The 25,941-nt window shown below is 36.2% G+C and overlaps 1 protein-coding gene and 1 long non-coding RNA gene across 3 annotated transcripts; both read right to left on the bottom strand.

The window, feature by feature from the left end:
* Positions 1 to 244: 244 nt before the first annotated feature.
* LOC113272011 (BTB/POZ and MATH domain-containing protein 3-like) lies at positions 245 to 1,960 on the bottom strand. The gene is made up of 5 exons (XM_026521928.1): positions 1,572 to 1,960; positions 992 to 1,110; positions 851 to 948; positions 470 to 746; positions 245 to 342 (listed from the first exon to the last, which is right to left on the bottom strand). The coding sequence occupies exons 1-5, from the start codon at positions 1,958 to 1,960 to the stop codon at positions 245 to 247; spliced, it is 981 nt and encodes a 326-aa protein (XP_026377713.1).
* A 17,518-nt stretch (positions 1,961 to 19,478) lies between these two features.
* Positions 19,479 to 22,518, bottom strand: LOC113274747. Of its 2 annotated transcripts, XR_003323193.1 has the most exons (4): positions 21,009 to 22,518; positions 20,352 to 20,442; positions 20,099 to 20,203; positions 19,479 to 19,787 (listed from the first exon to the last, which is right to left on the bottom strand). It is a non-coding gene; the product is annotated as an uncharacterized LOC113274747 (long non-coding RNA). The 2 variants fall into 2 exon arrangements; XR_003323192.1 differs by having other exon boundaries at positions 19,479 to 20,203.
* Between the last annotated feature and the right edge of the window lie 3,423 nt (positions 22,519 to 25,941).

Genomic DNA, 25,941 nt, shown 5'->3' with positions numbered 1-25,941 from the left:
ACTATCTGCCAATTCTAAACAGAAATTGAGGTAACGTTAATTTTTCTAGGGAAAACTTTTTACGCTTTTACCGCTTAGTTTTGTTTGGCTCAACACAAAGACATAAAGGTTCAATCATATCTAACAAGAGCCACAGACATTTTAAGGACAACTTGTAGAAATTTCAGGGGTGTTGGTGTTGCAGTAGGTGTGTTGTTGTTGCTGTTTATGTTTCCGACATTCTTTTCCTGCAAAGTATTAGGCTTCATTTTTTATTTAACACTGCACTAGCCTTCAACAGATCAATCAAAAGAGAGGAATTACTCTTGTCGAAATGTGCAAACCCGTCAGACTTCATAACCTCTACAGGTAAAATATTTAATGGGTAAGAACTTAAATATTCCGAAACTGAACAGACACACTTGGCATCCCTCATGAAGTCTATACAAATAGCTAACTACTTTTTCAGAAATTTAAATATAACACCCACCTTCCAAATTTTCGGGTTTAGCTGCAAAGTTTAGACATGCAGTTTTAAGTTGCAAGCACTGGTATCGGTCTGCTAGGCCTAGCGTTGTTGCCACGGAATCTGTAGTTATTTCTTCACATAATTTTGCCTCACACATGACTTTCAATCGGGCAAAAACAAAGCGATCTGCTGCAGCTAACAAATGTCGCATAATTGTAGTTGAAGTGCAGTGAGAATATAAATCAGAAAGTTCACTTGGCTCAGGAATTTCATCTGAGTACAAGAATAGCAACATGGCCTGCAACACATCATATAATTTTAATGTGGAGGAACCGGTAAAGCTATGCATAGAGGTAGAACATATATGGTATTGTGTTTTTGATGAATTGTTAAAATCCATACCTTAAATGCAAAGGGATCAAACTCTTCAATGGTTACAGTTTCCATGTCTGGGTTACCCACCAATCCAGAAAACTGAGCTTTAAATACGGGACATCGAGCTGCAAGAAACGACTTATGGGCTTTGAAGGAATTATCGCCAACCCGAGCTTTCTACATGATTTTGCACTACTACTTCGACGGCACAATGGATGCTAAGACAATCATCCTTGAGAAAAGTCGAGGTCTCCAAGTCCGACCTCTTCATATACTCATCCCATCCCCTGAAATTAATCAGTATGGAAACGTCATTTATGCACACTAGGCATCCCAAAATATGTATTCGTGATTCTCCGTATCCACTAATCCAATACACCCCTGTTAAATCATTCTTAGTACAACAATACCCAGTTTGGAAATGAGCAAGGGACTCGGACCTAATTACTTTTCTTCAATAAGTAACTAACTTGCCAAAAAACTATATTTAAAATTCGAACCGAGCACACTCTAAATGTGTCTACCTAAAATGGAGCAGTAAATACCGAGCTTGATTGAAGCTTTTAAATATGCCAAATTTAACGACAAAGATATGTTATGAGAGTTTCATAAAATACACAGTGGAAAACCCCCGAACGAGGTACGTACCACAATTATTTTTTTTTTAAAAAAAGGTTAAGATTTTATTAATGAAACTGAAAAGAGAAAACAACAAAAAAGTGCCTAAGCGTGTCTCGAGGGTACGTACCACATTGTCCTTCCTGTCTCAAACGTCCTTAGATATCGATCTGGAGCAGTACCGTATTTGTTTTTTCCGCTTTGATCCAGTAATTTAAATTCAAACAGTGCCCTAACTGCTTCTTGTCCAGGGCTTACTAACTCAAGGTACACGGATACGTACTCCTTGCTATCTTCAGTATTGCCGTCTGGATTAAAAAGTATAACCCATTCATGACCACCAACTGTGAATTCGCCACTAGCCATGTATTCACCAGCTCCCATTCCCTTTGCTAGAGAATATCCTTTTATCTTATACTCATGAGAACCTTTCACAGTCTCATGGATCGACTGCGACCAAGACATCCCGTGATCATTATTAGTATTACCCTTAGAAACTCTCCGCCTTGTTGGAGCCATATATGATCTTCAGATATTGAAACTGGCGGCCAGAAGCGTGAGACAAAGAAAAGAAAAAGCACAATGAGGAGATCTATATATCAAGAAGAAACAATAACAAATATGCAAGCAAGAGTACAATTACTAGACGTACCGAAGTAATTCTAGTTATTACCTGATTTAAAATCTAAGAAATTCTAATCCTAAGACACTTACCGAAGATATGAAATTTCAAAAAAAGAAAACTCTAACAAAAAAGTGGACGAGTGAACACTTTTTGGGGAAATTAGGGGAGACCCAAAAAAAATAATATTCTCGTTCTCAGGCCCACAATTAATTTTGTATACCGTGACACCCATAATTATATGAAATTATTATATGAATCAATACATAACTGATTATGCATACTATCTTTTCAGGCATAACTCGTTATGCATACTATCTTTTTCAGGGGTATAATTGGCAGCGCAATTTGGACATAACATATCTAAAAATCCGCGCCTTAAAATTTTACAAATTTTATATCGTTGGAAATCTTTTTAAAAGAGCTACGCAACGAGTACAAACACGAATATCAAATTTTTGTTTTTAACGAAAAAATCGGAGGTGATCCTCATTTTAGGGAAATTTTTTGAAAACTTGATACTTAACCATTATGCAGTCACCAAAAACGATGCATAACACATTCTGCAGACGCATAACGAATTATGCAACCATCTTTTCGACTGCATAACAAAGCTATGCATCTATAACAAGTTATGTAACCATTGTTTTGGTTGATTTTAGCCGTACATATAAAAAATTGATGCATAATGCAGTATGCATCCATATTTACGGATGCATATCAGGTTATGCATCTATTTTCTCGATGCATAATGCATTATGTAGCCATATTTTCGGACGCATAACAGGTTATGCAGGTTTTCTGGACTGCATAACAAGTTATGCAACAAATTTTGTAGATGCATAACAGGTTATGCATCCATTTTCACGAATGCATAACATGTTATGCAGACAATTTCTCGACTGAATGACATGTTATGCAGTCATAACCACATCATCATCTTCTTTCGTGTTTCATTAACTCCCACGCAAACCATTATCTTTCAGTTATTCGGGGGCTCTTGGTCAAAATCATGTATTTACACCATCATCTTCTTTCATGTATTTACACCATCATCTGCAATTAAACCTGCATAACAGGTTATGCAGGTTTTCTGGACTGCATAAAAAGTTATGCAACAAATTTTGTAGATGCATAACAGGTTATGCATCCATTTTCACGAATGCATAACATGTTATGCAGACAGTTTCTCGACTGAATGACATGTTATGCAGTCATAACCACATCATCAACTTCTTTCATGTTTCATTAACTCCCACGCAAACCATTATCTTTCAGTTACTCGGGGGCTCTTGGTCAAAATCATGTATTTACACCATCATCTTCTTTCATGTATTTACACCATCATCTGCAATTAAACCTTCTTCACAACTCATCCAGTATTGCTTACTCCAACTCAATTCACGGCTAAGAGTTTCATAAAAATCTGAAATTCATTTCAAAATCTTCATTGAAAACAAGTTTTGATCATAAATCTATGATGACCAATCCGTGTTCTACAAACCCATTTAGGGATTTTTGCTGCTACAATTAATAACAGTAGTGAATTTAAATTGTAATGAAGAGAATCGGTAGTAAGAGTGTTCGTCGTTAGTTCGAAGAAGAAGACGATTTGGTGCTGCTGTTGAGATCAATCGAATTTAGGCATGAATTTTTTCTCGAAATCAGTCGAATCTCTCCCTTTTTCTGAGATCTAGGTATAGTGGAGAAGAAGAAGAAAAAAAGACGAAGAAGAAGAAGAAAAAAAAAAGACAGAAACAGAATTTTATATATTTTGGGTTTGAGAATAATTTTCTTCCAGAATTTGGGTGCGCGCCTGTAGTTTTGGGAGCGTGGGTTTCACAGTAGAAACATCAGGGAGAATGGTTCTCCCTGTAGTTTTCACTTTATTTAATCGGTTAATCTTGTTGGGCTCAAAACAAAGACATAAAGGTCCAATCAAAATTTAACAAGAGTCGCAGAAGGAAACTTTTCGAACTTGAAAGTCTAGCATATTTCTGTAGAGAGCGGGACTCCATTACCAAACAGCAAATCTCTACAGACGTACTATTCCAACGCTTGCCATTGGGTCAAAAATATGTCTAAGAGCATCCACAGTGGGCGAGTATAACCCAATTTATGGGATGAGATCCTAACACAGTGGGACGGAGTAAAGATCAAATTTGGACCAAAGATCAAATTCCAGACCAAATATGGTCGCGACCAAATCCCAAATTCTGATATAGTCGGGCGTAAATTTAAAGTACGTTTGATGCTGGGCGTAACATAAATTTACGCTTGTTAACGGGCGGAGATTTAAATTACGCCCGATGAAAATTGAAATTAAATAAAAAAGAAAAAGAATGGGCGGACTTTTAAAGTCCGCCTGATGGAATTTGGAAAAGAATGGGCGGACTTATAAAGTCCGCCTGATGGAGTTTTACAAAAAACGGGCGGACTTTTAAAGTCCGCCTGATGGAATATAAATGGGGCGGACTTTTAAAGTCCGCCTAATGAAAAAAAAAAAGGGGCGGACTTTTAAAGTCCGCCTGACGAAATTTTAATCCTGTACCGTTGCGTCACAACACGGACTAAACCCAAAATTTGGTCTTTTTTTTGATCTTTGATCTTTGGTTTTGATCGCACCACTGCAGTTGCCCTAAGGTTTTATATAAGGAGGGTTTTCTTCATCTGTTTGTACCGACGGATCCATAGGTATATCCCATCTCCCTGTGTTGGTAATAGTTGTTGTAAGGCAACAATTCCCAATGGCAATGGACAAGCAGGATTCAATTTACATGTTACGAGAATCATTGGTAACAATACAGAATCTTTTGCTCAAATCACAGTAACCGGAATGATGCACCATGCTTATGAGTCCGACCGCGATTTTACTGGGGTTGATGATTTAATTTTTGAATGGGTAGTAAAGGATTTAGATAAATGCAACAAGGTTCATACCAGATATGCTTGGGGATTTGGTATCCCCTTTATAAATCCTGAATATTTGTTTCTCAACACCCCAAATGGGAAGAAATAAGTGAAAACCATTCCTAGCGTGGCCAAATGGCCATTGGCTTAGTTTTTGTGAAACTCTAGTTGCCCTTATTTTGTTCCGACCCATATTCGGGATACTGGGGAGATATTTTTTTGAGGGATACTGTTTCGTCCAGAAAATCCGACCCAGGTTACTGGCTAGTCCAGCACCAAAAATATTTACTCCCTAATCCAAAAAAGTTTTGAAAAGAGTAAAATTACTCTACTAACCCTAGTATATAACATTATGTGTAATAATACATATGTTACTACATATTACATATGAGTATACTAGTATATATTAGTAGTAACTAGTATACTAGTATGTAGTATATAGTAGTAACTAGTATACTAGTAGTAATTAGTAGTAACTAGTATGTAGTATATAGTAATAACATACGTAGTATGTAATATACTAGTAGTAACTAGTATGTAGTAATAACATATGTAGTATGTAGTATACTAGTAGTAACTAGTATACTAGTAGTAATATCTTATGTATTGATACTACATATTGATATGTAGTATGTTATGTATTGATACTACATATTGACATGTAGTATGTTATATATTGATATGTATTATGTTATATATTGATACTAGATATTGATATGTAGTATGTTATGTATTGATACTAAATATTGATATGTAGTATGTTATATATTGATATGTAGTATGTTTGATATGTAGTATGTTATATATTGATACTACATATTGATATGTAGTATGTTATGTATTGATACTACATATCAAAAAAAATTTGTTATGTATTGATACTACATATTTTACTACTAGTATACTAGTATATAATAGTATACTAGTATACTAGTTTAGTATAGTAAAGTAGTTACATAATTTACTAGTAACAATAAGCTATTTTTGTTACTACTAGTACAGTACATATTAATATGTAGTATCACCGTATTGATACTACTAGTATGTAGTAACATACTACTAGTAACATTTACATGTGTTGATACTAATTAGACCTGGAAGGGTGTTTTAAGAATTTATAAAATACACTTTATAGTCTCCATGAAGTTTTTGGACTAGAAAGTAAATCTTTTCCACGGGTGGACTAGCCATTAACTGAGTCTACTAGAACTGGACTAGCCAGTAATTCCTACTTTTTTTTTTTTTTTTGTAAATTAGGGTTTCATAAGTCTATATAAACAGCCTAATTTCCATGTTGCGCATCAGAATCCTACATCCTTACGACAAAAAGAAACTATGTCACTGTCAAGCCTACCCGAAGAAATCCATGAAATCATCCTCGTGAGGTTACCAGTGAAGTCCATTCTAACATGTAAGTGTGTATTCAAGCTTTGGCGTAATCTGATATGTAGCCCTAATGTTATTAAGTTTCACCTCAATGTCCAAAGAAACAACCCCAGATTCATGTTTAGTGAGTACGACAGGAATATAATGAACCCTATGAACTTGATATACTCCATAGATTACGCTTCATTATTATCGTCGTCAGATTTAACAAGTCAATATGTACATAGTGTGACTGTTCTGAAGGATAACCCTTTCGAATATGAGGAAACTGCCAAGGTACAACAATTTGTATTACTGGTCCTTATAATGGCTTGCTTTGCTTATTACTTATTTCAAGCAGCTATACGAGTAATAATACACCCTTTGATTGTAGCAAGGAAAATAACATTTGTATATGTAGTCCATCTACTAGGGAATTTAAGAAAATACCAGTAATTAATGGTTATTTTAGAGTTAGATATGGATTTGGTTACGATGGCAACATTGACGATTACAAAGTGGTTAGAATTTCCGATTGTCAAATTGCCAGTAGTTTCACAATTCAAGTTTATACATTAGGATCGGATTCATCCGAAAGCAACTCAGCCCCCATTCTGTAGGATCAGAATCTCGCAGCAATAATTCCTCAGCGAAATTATCAACAACACAACACAACACAACAGCGTCGCAGAACAATTTCAGAAATGACATTCTAAACGACGTCAGCTAAAATCATGAGAAAAATGTGATGGTCCTGCGAAAATAAGAGAGTTTGCGAGATTAACGTTTGTAAGGTTGCGAGAATGTCGCAAGCCGTATCCGAGAATAAAGGACATATTAGCTGTCATCCACTATGTAATTCCCTATAAATAGTCGTTCAGTGGTAAAGGAAAGAGGGAGATCTTTTTTGAGTGAAAAGCAAGTAAATAGGAGAGAGAAAATCTAGAGCAGTGGTTATTCTTGATTCCTTTATCTTTTCTTGTAAAATTGTTCAAAGATTGATCAATAAAATTAAGATTGTTAATCCAAAAATGAGTTGAATGTTAATGAAATCTTGTGAGCGGTGTAGTGTAGGATTTCCTGCAACTACATAATGGCGCTAGAAACAGGGAGGATTGAAGATTATTCTAGAAAAAATTGAAGATTAATATTGATATTTGTGAAGATTTGGAGTGAGGAGTTACAAAAGACAAAGTTGCCATTTCTTCCTTCTTCAGAATCGCTTCCCATTGGTTGAGCGATTTCGCATTCATTGCTACCCTCCTTTTTCTAGAATTGATTAAGAATTTTACATAATCTCTTGCAATTCATTAATATTGAAGAAATGTCTAGAAGAAGAAATACATCATACCAACCAACTACTGTTAGAAGAAGCAAAAGAATTGCTGGAAGGGAAAGAAGTGAAATGGGATAATCTACTAGAATGAGAAATAATGGAGAAAATCAAATTCAACCACCAGTTCAGCAAACACTAGTACAAGGAAGGAATATAGATTATGATAAGGTGAGTATACACACTTGGCAATCAAATTCCGCAGAAAAAGTAGAAGAAGAGCAGCAAACCAGAAACCATAGACAAGTAGAGAGAAATCAAGAAGAAGATGAAGGAATAATTCATGGAGATGAGGAAATTGGAGAGTTAGAAACGTTGAGACGAAGAATATATGAAGAAAGAAGAGCTGAGGTAGAAGAACGTGCAAATCTAACAAGGAAAAATCACGAATTGAGGATGGAAAATATGAGACTACAGAGTAGAAGATCGAGAAGTATTACAAAATCATATTCAAGATCGACTAGAAGAGAGATGAGGCGAAAATCACCCACAGCTAATGCTGGAAATAATATTCGAGAAGAAATATCAAATCATAATGAAGAACATCGCGAAGATAGAGAAAGGACTGATGATCGTTACATTCCACAAAATGAAACTTTTGATGATAGGCAAAATGATAGAAATCAAGAGAATGGACAACGTCAGGGACGAAATAATCAAGTTGGCGAAGGGAATCGAGAGGAAGAAAGGAGAATTTTACATGAGAGAGAAGCTCAAAGAAATCAACAAACGATTGAAGAAGAAATTGAAAGACATTACGCTGAACAAGCACGTTTAATTTGCAAACATGAAAGATTGACAGCGGAAATGGAAGAACAAGAGCTCCAGGAAACAATTCTCCAGAACAATCACGACAATCGAGAAAGAAGACGAACACAAAACTAGAATAACGGTAATATCAATGAAGAGTATGATAGAGTACAGAGGATGGCTAAAAGACAGCAAATGAAATTGATGAGAAATGAACAAAATCATGGAGGGGAAAATGAGAGACATCATCATATGCGAATTCAAGATAGAGATGAGGAAGAGAATCGCAGAAGAAGACGAGATGAGGATGATGAAGAAGAAATGCAAAATTTCGCGAGAGAAGAAAGACATGAACGCAGAAGAAGGGAGGCGAAATTAAAAAGACCAATGGATCAGAGTTCAAGTGAAAATAAACAAATATTGAAAGAATTAGAAGAAATGAGAGGATTGCTAAATAATAGAGGAGAGGTAGGCAGAAGACAATTAGATGAAGCTATAGAAGAAGCTGCGAAAACTCCATTTACAAGGGAAGTACAACTAGGAGGAATACCTCCGAAATGAAATTTGCCCGCATTGACCAGCATTTTTGATGGAACAACTTGTGCAATTCAACATATTAAAGCCTACGTGAGGTGCATGTTACAATGGGAAAATCATGATGCTGTATTGTGCAAGTTTTTTGCATCCAGCTTAACAGGGGAAGCGTTAAAATGGTTCGAAGGTCTACCAAAGAATACAATAACATCCTTCAATCATTTGCATACTACGTTCCTGGGGGCATATATAAGTAATAATTCTTCACGACCTGGTATTGAAGACATGTTTGGATTAAAACAAAGGATTGACGAAAGTTTGAGGCACCTAACTAAAAGATGGAGGAGTATGTGTAGCGAAATGGCTGTCCGTGTGGATGAGAGATATCTTATCTTATCATTTATCAATGTTATGTTTGCAGCCAACCTATTGCATATCCAAATTTTCAGAGTCAAGAATACGATCACAATGACTGAATTGCGAGAACTTCAGTAAGAATATATTTCTCTAGAGGAAAGGCAAAATGAAATGGAATCATACCCAGTTGCGAACACCAGTTCACAAGCATTGAATGCAAGCTTATTATCTAAACTAATAAACACAGTTGCGAGCACTTCACAAATACAACAAGAGAAGGTAACGGACAACAATCAACAGAAACTGGTGGCTATGGGAAGCCGAGATCAAGAGGAGTATGAAAGAGAAAGAAATTTCTACAATCGTGGTGGAAATAACAAGATTCAAATACTCGACCAACCGCAAGAAACTTATGGAGGTCAAAGACAAAACTATAATAGAGGACAAGGAGGTCACAAGGTAGTATGGGAAGAAATCAAGATGCCACCTCTAAATTCAAGTGTGGAGAAAATATGGGAAGCTATAATTTTGATGGATAATATACCAACACCATGGAATATGGGAACGGAACCACCTCCAAACCACAGAAGTCATGAGTTATGTTCTTATCATCATTTTCATGGACACACTACAAATGATTGCAGAAATGTAAAAAGAATTATTCTGAGAATGATAGATCAAGGAAAACTAAACCACTTTTTGGTAGGGCACCCACAATCTCAACCATTGCCACCACCACCAGAGTATCACAAAGTAAACATGATGAAAAAGAAGAAAACATTCTTTATAGAAGTTGGTGCAAAAGCAAATAATCTATTTTGTCACTCTATCGTACATTCATACAAGACAATTGAAGATTTTCATGAAAATGTTTTGAGTAGAGTGTTCGCAAGAGATAATGATGGAAGATAAATTATGAATATTGCGAAAATCTCGCCACTAGAGGAATGGCAGAAACATATTATTTCTTTTACCGCAGAAGAAATCCCCGAAGATGAAGAGGTACATGATAATCCGTTGGTAGTAAAATTAGAAATTAATCCAAAACCGAAAGAAAATGAGGATGATGAAGCTGAAGATTCATGGGAAATTAATAGGATTTTAATCGATACTGGAAGCTCCGTGAACATCTTATTTTATCATACTTATAAAACTATGGAGGAAGAGATGATGATCTTATACCATCAACATATAAGATATATGGTTTTAATGGTACTGCCAACAAGCCTAAAGGGGAGGTTACTATGTGTATTCCATTGAAGGGAATATCTTCTGAAATCCTGTTCAGTGTCGTTGACGTAGAGTCACCCTACAATGCATTAATTGGTCGACCTTGGATACATGGGATACTAGGTGTAGCTTCAACTTTCCATCAGTGCATCAAATTCCCTCACCCCAGCGGTGTAAGAATCATAAAGGGAGATTGGGTTGAAGGAAAAAGGTGTTACGAAACTGAGGTAGAATGCTGCGAAGGAAGAGCAAACAAGAAGGAAAGTTGGCGACACAAAATCAAAGAGATACAAAGAAGTGAGAAATTGATGGTGGATGCAATCGAAGGAAAAGAAGAAGAGATATTGCGAAACTAATGCTAGCTCAGAATAAAAAAATGGTGAACATCTCACTACCAAGGAAGCAGTAGCAGAAAATAACAAAGAAGCAGAGGATGGCAAAGGTAATAAAAATAAGAAATGTATGAATGATTAATTTGTTGCGACACTTTCACAATAAATAAAATTCTCAAAAATACATTTTATTGAATGACAAAATTGAGATTGCGAAATGCAAATACGATATGATGATGTGCGAGAATCTCGCAGATAATGAATTCTACAGAAGACAATCAGAGAACAATGACAAAAGATAAAGGGGCGAACCTTTATGGCGTACACCCTAGTTCGCGAATAAAATTTCGCAAGAGGCAAATGTAAGACCTAAAGTACGTCATATAAGGGGGTACCTGTTGCATGGCCAAGGGAAAGGCTACACCGCCACCGGAACCTGAGTCATGGAGATTTTGGGTCAATAAAGCCCATCCGGGAGAGGCACCTTGGATTCTCATCTTAAGCATATGACTTAGGTTGGGCGACTAAGGTAATAAGGACTCTCCCAAGGAGTGAAGAATCTGACCAAGGCGCCGAGGTACACGGTTGAGTCAAGAGTGCCAGGGGCGTCTGGAGCGTACCTTGCCATTTTTGACAATTCTTGGCTTATACTGCACTCGACCCGAAGAAAACCCCACTTAGGGTGAAGTCTCGTAACCATAAACCCTATAGGTAAAAGGGATAAGAGGCTGCGAAAACAACTGGTTGTTGTTAAGACCGGATGGGAGGAGCCAACCTTGTACGGTAGAGGTACGCCTCCTTAAAGGGGCAACCAGGGGGATGATAAGGGAGGCACCCTCCATTAGGGAGCTGATAAGTTTCTTAAGACGCAAATGTCATAAGGCTTTTACTCGCAAGGGTATTAAGGCTTGTCATATTTATGCGACAATCCTGAAGAGGCAATAATACAAAAGAAAAAGATAAGACGAGATCAATGGGTTTTCGCATGAAAGTGCGAAGACGTCCTGCGATTTCATCGCAAGACGGCAATGTCATATGGATTTATTTTTGCAAGAATATTTAGGCCTGTCATATTGTCGCAACATTCCTGAAGAGGCCATAATACAAAAGAAATAGTTAAGGCAAGATCAAGGGGTCTTTGCATGAAAGTGCAAGAACGTCCTGCGATTTTGTCGCAATGACAAGAGGTGGAATAATAAGACCTTTAACTAGGAAGGAAAAATAAGACCACACATGAATGAGATTTTGAAAAGAATCAAAATTCACTTCGCATATGATTGCGAAAAATCTCTCATTTGGATACAAATAACAGAGGCAAGTATGGGAATGAATGAAATTAGAAAATGTTATTTGTCTCCATATGATAGATTTACGCCAAAAATTAATGATTATGTTGATTAACTGTATTGCAAGGAAGAATTGTTTTAATGAATGCAGGTCAAAATGAAAGAAACTCATATGTTAAGGAATATGGGGAATCAAAAGAATTTGCAAATATACAGAAAGAAGGAATAAATGTACAAATATTACAGAAGATCAAAGAAAGAAACAAAGACTACTTCTTAGTTTATCCTTCATCATCTTCATCAGAATTGTTCCCTTCTTCGTCTGCATCAGAACTTTCATCACCATCAGAACCTTCATCACCACCAGATTCTTCATCATCAGCTTCGCTATCAGAGATAGTTAGACTAGGAATGTTCTCTGGGATCTCCTCAAAGAGACAAGGATAATCAGAGTGAGGAATATTATGGTCATCACAAACCATTTGAATAGTTTGATTGCGAAAATGCAGAGCGTTGTTCTTAAAGTTCGCAACAGTGATCTTGATTTGATTCTTAAAGGAACATCGCAAATCGTAACGAGATCTTTGCAGGTATTAGCGAATTGATTATCTCTCATTCCTTGCAAAGAATCAGGAAAGAGGCCAGAGAGCTTAGCCATAGAAAATTCAGATGGAGAATCTTCATTTGCAGTAAGGTCATCATTATCCTCATCATCCTCATCATTTTCGGAGTTTTCATGAGAATGAATATTTGAAGGAGAGGAAGAACAGATTTTTCTCTTCTTTGAAGGAGGAGCAGTTGGTTTTTCCCTACGAAGAGCACCTTTGCCTTTTTCACCAGTCTTCGCAACATTGGCAGGCTCTTCTATTTCAGCAATAATCTTCACACACAGATAGAAATAAGAAATAGAGGAAACAGTATACTGTTTAAAATCATAAGAGAATATTTCTTAACTCATCTGTGTATGAGCGAAGAGCTAACAAGGTACTACCTTCCCAGTCCTGTGATAGCTATCTTTCAGTTTCTGGATCTGTAGAATTTCGCAAGAATCAGCGAACAAAAGAATAAAGATAAATAAAGAAATGTAAAGTGGGCAAAACTGGAAGAAACATACCTCTTTCTCCTTCTCGGGCCAAGAGAATACCCAAGGTTGTAGCGAGATTCTCAGGAAGAACATTTGACCCAACAATGAAGATCCTTTCAGCATCAAGGGAAAAACACACCATTTATCATCTTTGGATTGGCGAGGAGTTGTGTTCTTACCCGAATACCAATCAATGTCTTGCATGATTATTTTACCTTCATCAATATTATCTTTCCTCTTCAGGTGAATACCCCAGCGAGTATTCTCTTTTTTCATGGAGATCAATTCATAATTCTCAAAGAAACTCGTTACTGTGTATTTTTCCGCGATTATCTCCAAATCTGCGAATTTAGGATCCCTATGTTCTTTAGAGTAAAGATATCCTTTACCAGCACCACGGTTAGCGAACTCCAGCATCAGAAGGATGCAATCCCCACTCAGTTGGAAGATAGCTCGCAAAAATCCCGAGTGAGCGAGAATTTCATAGAACAGAGGAATATCTGGGTCATAAAGAGGAAAGGGGAGACCTGCGAGAATTTGACCCAACGAAACTATGATTGATTGATCATCACAATGTTGATCAGAGAAAAGTTTGATAGAAAGAATTGATTTGGCACTTTCACCAGGAATGGTAGAAAGTGTAAAACCTTTCTCGGCAAGATCTTTTTGGGTTTCCTTAAAAGTTTTCTCATGATTTTGACCGCTTGGAGGCATATCTGAATATAGAGTATGGGAATGGATGAGAAGTAAGAAAATTAAAGAAGGAAGAATTACAGTAGCAGAACTTACGGAAGAACAATAGAGTTGCAGAGATGAGAGAGTAAAAAGAGAAGAGAAAGTAAAAAGAAAATAGAAAGAAGAGTAAGAAGAATATATAAAGAAGATTTTTTACTCGAAGAAATAAACACCATTAATGCGAAAAGACGTGAGCGGTTGAAAAGCAACGGTTACAAAAGACGTGTCAAGAAATAGATGGAAGAAAGGATACGTGTGATAAATGTAGAATATGAAGAGATGGACAACTGCGGCATTTCTCGCATCGTTCTCTATTTCGCAGAGAATATATGAGAAGAGGCAAGATGTAGGATCAGAATTTCACAACAATAATTCCTCAGCGAAATTATCAACAACACAACACAATAGCGTCGCAGAACGATTTCAGAAATGACATAATAAACGACGTCAGCTAAAATCATGAGAAAAATGTGATGCTCCTGCGAAAATAAGAGAGTTTGCGAAATTAACATTTGTAAGGTTGCGAGAATGTCGCAAGCCGTATCCAAGAATAAAGGACAAATTAGCTGTCATCCACTATGTAATTCCCTATAAATATCCGTTCAATGGTAAAGGAAAGAGGGAGATCTTTTTTGAGTGAAAAGCAAGTAAATAGGAGAGACAAAATCTAGAGCAGTGGTTATTCTTGATTCCTTTATCTTTTCTTATAAGATTGTTCAATGATTGATCAATAAAATTGAGATTGTTAATCCAAAAATGAGTTGAATGTTAATGAAATCTTGTGAGGGGTGTAGTGTAGGATTTCCTGCAACTACAACACCTGAATTTTTTCCAGCTTAAACTGAAAAAATCTTTGCATTCTCTAACCCTACAATACCCAAATCATCACCAACAAATATCATTAAATAAATCCCTGAAATCTCAGCCAAAAAAATCAAACAAACCCAAAACAAATCAGCTTAAGCCAGCCGCTGTTTGTGAAACATAGACAAAATCAAATTAAAAAAACCCAAATTAAAAACATAAACAGTACCATTTTATACCTCAATGTTTATGTAATTATTAAGAGACCACCACCACCTTCAGGTAGCAGCGGCACCAACAATTGCACCTCCAAACTAACACTAACAGCACCATCAGCATCAGCATCACAAACACCACCAGCACACTCCATCACTAACAGTAAATCCATCAGTAATCATTCAAGGCCTGAAAATGGTATATAATCCTTTAGAGTTCAATCTAGAAGATGTAAACAAACCGGAATTTTCAATAAAAATAATGAAATTAAAATTTTGGACTCAACACACCAGTGATACCCATTTCACAAAACACTTCAAAATCATATTCTACTAATTCATATTTAAGCATGAACTTAACAAAAAATAACTGAATCAGAATCTACCAATTCATATTCTCTCATGGCACCTAAGAATGACCCATTTGCAATCAAACAATTACCTCAACTCACAAAATAGACAAGCAGTGCGAGACAAATCTTCTTAGCAAACTGACCATCTTCTTCTTCATCACCACCACCAGACCATCATAATCAGGAATAAGAATATGAACCAGTTGAAGTAAACCGCAACCCTAATCAAGAAAAATAACACTTCAATCGAATTACTACCAGGAAAACCAAGAGCTCGAAATCTTACCCAAACCCTAATATTAAAAATTAACGGTAATTGGAGATAGTGAAGAAGATTGATTCGATAATTACCTCAATTAAGTGCAAGAAGGATGTTATCAATCACAGCACAGACTACCATTGAAATTGATTATTTGTTTGAATGTATTGAACCCCAACGTAGCTTTGCTTCCAGTAATTGATTTCACCTTCTAGATATGGATTCATTGTAGAAGAAAAAGATGAAAACAAAATAGTTTTTCTTTTTTTCTTGCAGATGTCTATTGAGAGATTTAACTTGCAGAGAGAAAGAAAAAACAAGAGAAAGAGCTGGGATTAAGAAGGTTCATGGGGAAAAAAATGGTTGTATCAATAAAGAAAGAGAAACAATAGAGTGATGAAGGGATAAGAAGGATGGGGAGAGTGGCCACATAGAGAATTGAACCACATAAAATACTCGGTTCACCGGTCAAAGATTGGGTCGTTGAATTAGAAGTAAAATAATGATAAAAAAAATAATTCTACGACCAGCGTAGACGCTCGAATCTGTGCTCCGGATATTTTTTTAATCTAGGACAGTCTTGACTGGTTCACGGTCAATTGACTGGTAGTGAGGGTCGTGGATGTGGGTTGACAAAACCCCATTTTCCATTAGTGATTGCTCGGTCGAACTCGCATGCGTTGCTATCTCAAGCATGTTTGTCAATGTTAGTGATCAAAACTATAAATCTTGATTTCTAGACTATTATAGCTAAGGCTCTCGGACTAGGATAGAAAGTGTAGTTGAGGTCAAGACTCCATGGAAATCATCATACAAGACGAAGGACTATTCAAGGAACTGGTGGATCTTCATCGACTAAAAGTTATTTGGAGACTTGAACTTATTTGTCACTCAAAAGTCTATTTACTCTATCTCCTATTCGTGAGACAAAATTCGTTTTGATGTATAGACTTTGATTATACACATTTTCTATTTCGAGTCGAGTTTAACTCGCCTATCTATTTCTCTAAATATGTGTTGGTAAGCTTTCGCTTTAGCCAAATTCATCTTTACCTAGTGACGAGTGTCATGTTATGTTTCAATCACTTTGAAAATTCCTCTGACGAAAAATGGTATGTGAATAACGGCTATATAACGTCCTCTGAGAATGTTTCAATGATTGAAATGAGAGTTTAGATTACATAACCATTGGTAGGATATAAAATTTTTTGAGGAAACACATATATGTATAAGTCCTTATTCCTTGAACCAAAGTTTGCGAACTTTGTTGATCAAGAGAAACAGAATGTGGCGTGAGCCAAGTCTGCGAAATGGCGGAAGTTCTCGGCCCGAGAATTTCTGCTGGAGTTTGTGAACTCCTTCCATGAGCTTAAGTCCGCGAACCCAGTCCGCGAACTTGAGTTGGTTATATCTAAAATCGGTTGTTCTTGAACTCATGTTTATATAAACTAAGGAATGCTTTTGCAAACCGTGGCTATAAAGTTCATGAACCGTGTGACGCCCCAACTCGTAAACCTGCTTAGCTAATAGGATTACAATCTAATTGAAGCTTCAAAACTAGATTACCAATTTTAAGAATCCTAATTACTTGAAATGCTAAAAATCAAACCCAAACTCTCTAAATACTGTATAAATGAAAATCTCTCCAGTGATATAAATATATTAATGTGTTGGTTACAAATAAGAAAGAATACATGTAGTAAATGATGTACAATAACAATAGATTCGATAAAGCTCTAAGCTACGAAACGAATATCTTCAAACGCTCCATTTCTTCTGATTACTGAAAACTGAAGTGGAACAAGTGAGCACATCATCCCAAAGGGGTGCCCAATGGAAACAAATAACTCTCAAGTAATCACTAACACGCTTCACAGTTCTACATGAATATAAATTGAAAGAGACAAGAAGAAACTATTCATTTATTTATTTATGCATCATAAAGCAAGTGTCACTCTAACCTCGCCAAACTCATTGGAGAAGACGACGCGAGAGCAATCCTAATCAATAATAATAACATCATCTACACAGAATGCCCATACAAACCATGATTCAGAGTATTGTTATCAAGATCAGAAAGTTAGACAAACAAGTATAATATGCACACGAGTGATTTCCCCAAAATAAAATAGTATATATAATAACGAAACGGGGAAGAAGCCGCCATACTAGGTAATATTATAACGGGGAAGAAGTCGCCCTACTATATATTATTTATATACTATCGAAACGGGGAAGAAGCCGCCCTACTAATATATTGAAACCGGGAAGAAGTCGTCCTACTAAGTAATATTAAAACGGGGAAGAAGCCGCCATACTTAACTTAGCAAAGAGTCGGGGGGAATCAAAGACAATACTTGCGGGTAAATCATACAATGCATATTACACGCACATCAAGACACATACAAGCATTTACATAGATAGTAAACACACACAAACATGCCAAAAGTAATAAAGACTCATCATGCTCGCAATAAAAAGAATGCTCAATGATTACAAGAAGGTTACAGAGTTCCCACCTGATTTGATGACAAGCCACGCCTACCTCGAGATCCTCAATCCACTAGTTCATCCTTTGAATCGATCGTTGTTAATAAAGACTAATTGTTAATCACACAATCACTTTACGAATTAGCCAAAAGGCTCATACAAGGTCCATAACAAGTCTATCTAATGGTTCTAAACCCATTGATGGTTTTACACCTTTTTATTATCTATCTTAAGCATATCTAAAGTTTACTAATCCAATTAGGTTGATTCTATAGTCCACTAGATATGTCTTATGAATATCTACAACTTTGTATAAGGAACCAAATGTCAATGGGGAAATTAGGGGGAGACCCAAAAAAAATAATATTCTCATTGTCAAGCCCACAATTAATTTTGGGTACTGTGACACCCATAATTATTTTCGTGACACCCATAATTATATGAAATTCTTAAAAATGTATGCATGACGGTTATGCATCCGCATGACAGGTTATGCATCAGGGGTATAATTGGCAACGCAACTTGGATATAACATATCTAAAAATCCGCGCCTTGGAATTTTACAAATTTTATATCGTTGGAAATCTTTTTAAGAGAGATGCGCAACGAGTACAAATAAGAATATCAAATTTTTGTTTTTCACGAAAAAATCGGAGGTGATCATCATTTTAGGCAAAATTTTCAAAAACTTGATACATAACCATTATGCAGCCACCAAAAAAGATGCATAACACATTCTGCAGATGCATAACGAATTATGCAACCATTTTCTCCACTGCATAACAAATTATGCATTTGGATAACAAAGTTATACATCTATACCAAGTTATGTAACCGTTGTTTTGGTTGATTTTAGTGCGTACATAAAAAAAATTGATGCATAATACAGTATGCATCCATATTTACGAATGTATATCAGTTATGCATCTATTTTCTCGATGCATAAAAGATTGTGCAACAATTTTCTCGATGCATAATGCATTATGCAGTCATATTTTCGAATGCATAACAGGTTATGCATCTATTTTCTCGATGCATAATGCATTATGCAGTCATATTTTCGGATGCATAACAGGTTATGCATCTATGTTCTCGATGCATAATGCATTATGCAGTCATATTTTCGGATGCATAACAGGTTATGCATAACATGTTATGCAGATATTATTGTAGGTGCATGACAAGTTATGCATCCTTTTTGTTGTTCGTTTCAATACTAACAAAAAAGTAGCTGCATAACGTGTTATGCAACCATTCTCTGAACTGCATAACAAGTTATGCAGCTATTATTGTAGGTGCATGACAAGTTATGCAGCCTTTTTTTTGTTGGTTTCAATATTAACAAAAATGTCTCATCATAACGCGCTAACATGTTATGCAGTCATTTTCACAACTGCATAACATGTTATGCAGTCATTTTCTCGACTGCATGACAGGTTATGCAATATAAAATTGTTCTTGCCCAAAGGTTAATAGACAAGGTCAATAGGATTTACATTAGCTTTATATGAAACAGATTCAAATATGGACCGACACATGAATTCTAAGATTCATAATGTTTAATACACTTCCTCCCAATGGATGATCGTATTGCAGCTTATAAGCCTACTGTCAGTGTGTGGCCATTCCAGTTCCAAGATAGAGATGCTTTCACAGAACCGCAAAATAGCCATCATAGCCATCAACTCTATCTCATGTGAATTTCAACATGTTAAATAGCCTATACATGAACAAACCGAATCTTTCCCCATAGGTTTTACAGTATTAAACTCCTATGCTTCAATTTTTCCATCTATCTTATTTGCGTAAAACCATCCACAGGTTCTCATATTGAATCAGTTCAATCCATATACAATAACACTTACATAATTGACCTAATCCAACATCTCTACACAAAATTTTCTAAACATGCTCACTATACAGTGGCGCAAGTAGGTCATAGTGGCAACTGCCGCAATCTCAACTAAACCCACAAACCAATTTTAAAGAAAGAAATACCTTTTGATTAAGTGATGGAGGTGTTTCTGAAGAAGAAGGTAATCTCATTTTCCAAAGAAAGTGATTTCTATCTTCTTGAATTCTTTTCAGACATTTCTCTCTAAGCTGTAAATGAAAATTGAACAGAAACCCATTATTAATTCATTGGTTTTACGAACAAAATCAACAAAATTGAAGGGAACCGATAGAAAACAAAAAGAGCGAATTTAGGAAAATTAGGTTAAAAATGGATGCGGAGAATGATGAGAAATACCTTTTGTTTCCAATTGTGTTGATTGGATTCAATATGAGTTCATGTATGTCGATGGTTTCCGATTCCTTCCATGAAATTGTGTTTGCAAGCTCTGAATTTTTGTTGGTTGCCATGAAAGAAAAAACGAGGAAGAATAAGTGAAGAAACAATTTTAGAAAATTTGGGTGTGGGAGAAAATTTCACCGCGGAAATGGGTGCGTGCCTGAACTTTTGAGACGGTGGGTTTCACAGTGGACAAAATCTGAAAAATGGGTCTCCCTGTAGTTTTCACAATGTCAATTCGGACCATAAGAGGTCCAAATATCAAACTAAGAATACATGGTACTAACCCCAATTCCACTAAACTAGCCCATTGCACAAGGTCTGGCCCAACTGGGTCAACTAACGGTCAAATGAGTCAACTAACGTTAAACATCAGCCAAAGGTCAAGTCCAAGTCAAGGCCAGGTCAACACTCTGAGTCAAATATGGAATCGGTGAGTGAACACCGATTCGATTCAACTTCGTCGGACAAACTGATTCATCTAAGAACAAAGTCAGTCAGAAACTACATGGGATGACTAACAGGTCTAAACATCTAATGCACGCAACAAAATATGCCAAGAACAAAAAAGGCATTTCTAACTGTACACAATTCTATAAGCTATGTCTAACTTACATCTTCATTTCAACTAATATTTCAACAGTAATATCATTAGCTTTATTTCTTCTTGACAGATTCAAACATCTCCATTTCCAGTTCATTTCCTTTCACCTTGCAATTCCCAATACTGGCAACAAAAGCACCAGGCTTCACTTCAAAAGTTCATGCAACCCGCCATAGTAACTTAAATCTTCATCCTGCAGATTTAACATCCTCATACCCAAAACCTTGTATTGATCAACCCACTTTACCTTCACAAAAACATCATTACCAACCCAGCTTCACATTGCAGACCCACTAGATTCAGTTTACATAACCATTTCATCCTCAACTCCGCCACAATCTAACCTCAACTCAGACACCTTTAGCTCCAGCCACAACCTCTAACAATGATATCAATTTATCTTTCTCAACCTTCTTGGTATTATATGTGACTGCCTTACTGACTCAACTACGATTTCCATTGCATCAACACCGCTCAATCTTTGCTCTACTGGTGTCTTTCACAAATTCATCACCAACCCGACTCTTCCCCTGCACCTAACAAACTATGTGCAACTCCTACCAGTTCAACATCAACTACCCTGTCATGTCCTGCATCAGTAACCAAACTAGTATCAACACCATCTCCAAATTCATGTGCTATACTAAACCACCACCACCAACGGCAATTCCATCACCACCCGATTTCAATACAACCACCAACTCTGTAGTTCAAGAACATCCTTCAATTCCTCATTCTTTAATAGATCTACAACCTCAGATAAGACTACCTCCATCAACACAAACACCTAACATTCATCTAGAACACTACCAAAAACTCAACTTCACCAACATCATCATTATCACAATTCAAACCAACTCAGCAACCATTTCAGTATCAATACAATCCTTACTTCAATCTTTTATTTGTCTGCAACTTGGATTTCATCAACTCCTACTCTCTGAGTTCCTTTATTCTTCCCCCAATTCCAGAACTTCATTAAAATCCCTAATTTAACTTCTTTCCTAAAGAGTCTAAAATCAGTGACTCCAAATCAACTCAGGAAATCCTAATTCTCCATGAAATCAAAAAATGAACTCAAACAAACAATTCTACTTCTTACCTAATTAAAACCCATCTTTAATAACCCAATTAATCAATAAAAAACACTCGATTTAATCTTCAATTCGAAAGAACCCTAAATTACCTGATTTGGGAAGAACATGAAACCCTAGCTTTAATTCATCATTAGAACAACTTCAGATCATCAATTCAATCACAACCCTTCTGTTCTTCGTCAATCAGCAACATTAAATCATCATCAGTTCTACACAACCTCAAAATCAGCTGAAGCCCTAACTTCTGTTTCTCCCGAAAACTCCATCGACAGCATCATCATCATCATCTCCTCACTCAGTTCATCAAGCTAACAAGGTTTATAAGAATTTCTCGGCAGAAGAGGCTCAATCTATGAGCTCGAAATTTACAGAGAGGAAGAGAGAGAACAGGGAAGAAGAAAGAAGAAGCGAAGAGAAGAAAATGAGTTCCTCTCGACACGACTTTGGTGATGATAAGGCCAAAGGAAAATATTTTAGGCACCCAGAAGATTGATACGGGCATCCAAGCGGTTTAACTGAAAAATGATAGTTTTTCCCATCGTACAACTTAGATGCTTCCTTGTTCGTCCGGTAATGACACAGTGGAATAGTCTAATTCGCATAATTTTTCGAGATTTATCTAGTGATACTAGTTTCATATCTGAATTATTGTCAGATTAATTTCTACTAATTAAAATCTATGTTAACTAATCGAGTCATTAGCGTTTGAATCGTCTCTTGACTGGTCTAATAACGTTGACGAGATTGAGGATCCTTACATTCTCCCCACCTTATATATTTTCGTCCTCGAAAATAGAATCGTCCTTCCGGTCTTCAAAACTCTCCACCTTATATGGTAATATTAATTCTCGACAAAATGCAAGTACTGCTCATACTTACAAACGCGTGAAAACTCAACTCATTTCGAATGAGTTCAAGGAAATAAGAAAAGAAAAAACAAATCTAGATTACTTTCTACAACTAGGATCTAAAATTTGTGGCTCTAGGTTCAATATACTATTCTCTACTTCAATAAATTACTTATTTTATTAGAAGATACTCTATAATAAAGTTTCTATATGAATCTGTAATGTATCACTCAAAATTAACAACCTCAGCTATACTAATTTAATCTCTAACAGATAAATAAGTTTAGATACTCAATAAGTGTCTACATGACTTTCAAAATCTATCAATAATACTAATCTATCTATCTATTTATTTTTAGCATTGGGTCGACCACGTGTTCAAAATTTTAGACTAACTACTCTCTAATCTCTATTAGCTTTGCAAAACATAAGATAATTGGTTTACTGTACAATTTTTACTTTACAAGATGTACACACAAACATACAAAACAAAACAAATCAATCAACCAAATAAATCTTTTAGTTATTGATAGCTTTTAGTGATTAAGATTTATCTCACAACCCATCCCGGTTTTAAACTAATCTAATTCACCATCCGATACTAAATATATATCATCTATTGCTCCCCGTGTAATATCTAATAGTGAGCTCTCATACCAACTTGTGACGCCCCAACTCTTAAACCTGCCTAGCTAATAGGATTACAATCTAATTGAAGCTTCAAATCTAGATTACCGATTTAAGAATCCTAATTACTTGAAATGCTAAAAATCAAACCCAAACTCTCTAAATACTGTATAAATGAAAATCTCTCCAGTGATATAAATATATTAATTTGTTGGTTACAAATAAGAAAGAATACATGTAGTAAAAGATGTACAACAACACTAGATTCGATAAAGCTCTAAGCTACGAAACTGATATCTTCAAACGCTCCATTTCTTCTGATTACTGAAAACTGAAGTAGGAACAAGTGAGCACATCATCCCAAAGGGGTTCCCAATGGAAACAAATAACTCTCAAGTAATCACTAACATGCTTCATAGTTCTACATCAATATAAATTGAAAGAAATAAGAAGAAACTATTCATTTATTTATGTATGCATCATGAAGCAAGTGTCACTCAAACCTCGCCAAAATCATTGGAGAAGACGACGCGAGAGCAACCCTAATCAATAATAATAACATCGTCCACGCAGAATGCCCATACAAACCATGATTCAGAATATTGCTATCAAGATCAGAAAGTTAGACAAACAACTATAATATGCACACGAGTGATATCCCAAAAATAAAATAGTATATATAATAACGAAACGGGGAAGAAGCCGACCTACTAGGTATATTATAATGGGGAAGAAGCCGCCCTACTATATATTATTTATATACTATCGAAGCGGGGAAGAAGCCGCCCTACTAATATATTGAAACGGGGAAGAAGCCTTCCTACTAAGTAATATTAAAACGAGGAAGAAGCCGCCATACTTAACTTAGCAAAGAGCCGTGGGGAATCACAGACACTCCTTGCAGGGAAATCATACAATGCATATTACACGCACATCAAGACACATACAAGCATTTACATAGATAATTAAACACACAAACATGCCAAAAGTAATAAAGACTCATCATGCTCGCAATAAAAAGAAGGCTCAATGATTACAAGAAGGTTACAGAGTTCCCACCTGATTTGATGACAAGCCACGCCTACCTCGAGATCCTCAATCCACTAGTCCATCCTTTGAATTGATCGTTGTTAATAAAGACTAACTGTTAATCACACAATCACTCTACGAATTAGCCAAGAGGCTCATACAAGGTTCATAACAAGTCTATCTAATGGTTCTAAACCTATTGATGGTTTTACACCTTTTTATTATCTATCTTAAGCATATCTAAAGTTTACTAATCCAATTAGATTGATTTTATAGTCCACTAGATATATCTTATGAATATCTACAACTTTGTATAAGGAACCAAAGGTCAATTCGGACCATAAGAGGTCCAAATATCAAACTAAGAATACATGGTACTAAGCCTAATTCCACTAAACTAGCCCATTACACAAGGTCTGGCCCAACTGGGTCAACTAACGGTTACTGACGGTCAAAGGAGTCAACCAACGGTAAACGTCAGCCAAAGGTCAACTCCAAGTCAAAGTCAGGTCAACACTTTGAGTCAAAAATGGAATCGGTCAACTGAATCAGCTCATGTCAAAATAGGAAAACTCGGTGAGTTAACACCAATTCAACTTAGTCGGACAAACGGAGTCATCTAAGAAGTTAAGAACAGAGTCAGTCAGATAACTGCATGAGATGACTAACAGGTTTAAACATTTAATGCACGCAAACAAAATATGCCAAAAACAAAAAAATGCATTTCTAACCGTACACAATTCTATAAGCTATGTCTAACTTACATCTTCATTTCAAATAATATTTCAACAGTAATATCATTAGCTTTATTTCTTCTTGACAGATTCAAACATCTCCATTTCCAGTTCATTTCCTTTCACCTTGCAATTCCCAATACTGGCAACAAAAGCACCAGGCTTCACTTCAAAAGTTCATGCAACCCGCCATAGTAACTTAAATCTTCATCCTGCAGATTTGACATCCTCATACCCAAAAGCTTGTATTGATCAACCCACTTTACCTTCACAGCAACATCATTACCAACCCAGCTTCACATTGCAGACCCGCTAGATTCAGTTTACATAACCATTTCATCCTCAATTCCGCCACAATCTAACCTCAGCTCAGACACCTTTAGCTCCAGCCACAACCTCTAACAATGATATCAATTTATCTTGCTCAACCTTCTTGGAATTATATGTGACTGCCTTACTGACTCAACTACGATTTCCATTGCATCAACACCGCACAATCTTTGCTCTACTGGTGTCTTTCACAAATTCATCACCAACCCGACTCTTCCCTGCACCTAACAAACTATGTGCAACTCCTACCAGTTCAACATCAACTACCCTGCCATGTCC

This window comes from Papaver somniferum, chromosome 4 (assembly GCF_003573695.1).
Source record: "Papaver somniferum cultivar HN1 chromosome 4, ASM357369v1, whole genome shotgun sequence".
NCBI classification, from domain to species: domain Eukaryota; kingdom Viridiplantae; phylum Streptophyta; class Magnoliopsida; order Ranunculales; family Papaveraceae; genus Papaver; species Papaver somniferum.
Note: the sequence above shows the minus strand (reverse complement) of the source record. Positions and strands in the feature narration are given on the sequence as shown.

Excerpts from the sequence above, each read along its gene's own strand:
- LOC113272011 (XM_026521928.1), bottom strand. The coding sequence starts at position 1,960 with ATGGCTCCAACAAGGCGGAGAGTTTCTAAGGGTAATACTAATAATGAT. Across the intron at positions 747-850 it reads TTGATCCCTTTGCATTTAAG|GCCATGTTGCTATTCTTGTA; the intron begins GTATGGATTTTA and ends GATGTGTTGCAG. Across the intron at positions 343-469 it reads TAAACCCGAAAATTTGGAAG|AGGTTATGAAGTCTGACGGG; the intron begins GTGGGTGTTATA and ends TTTTACCTGTAG.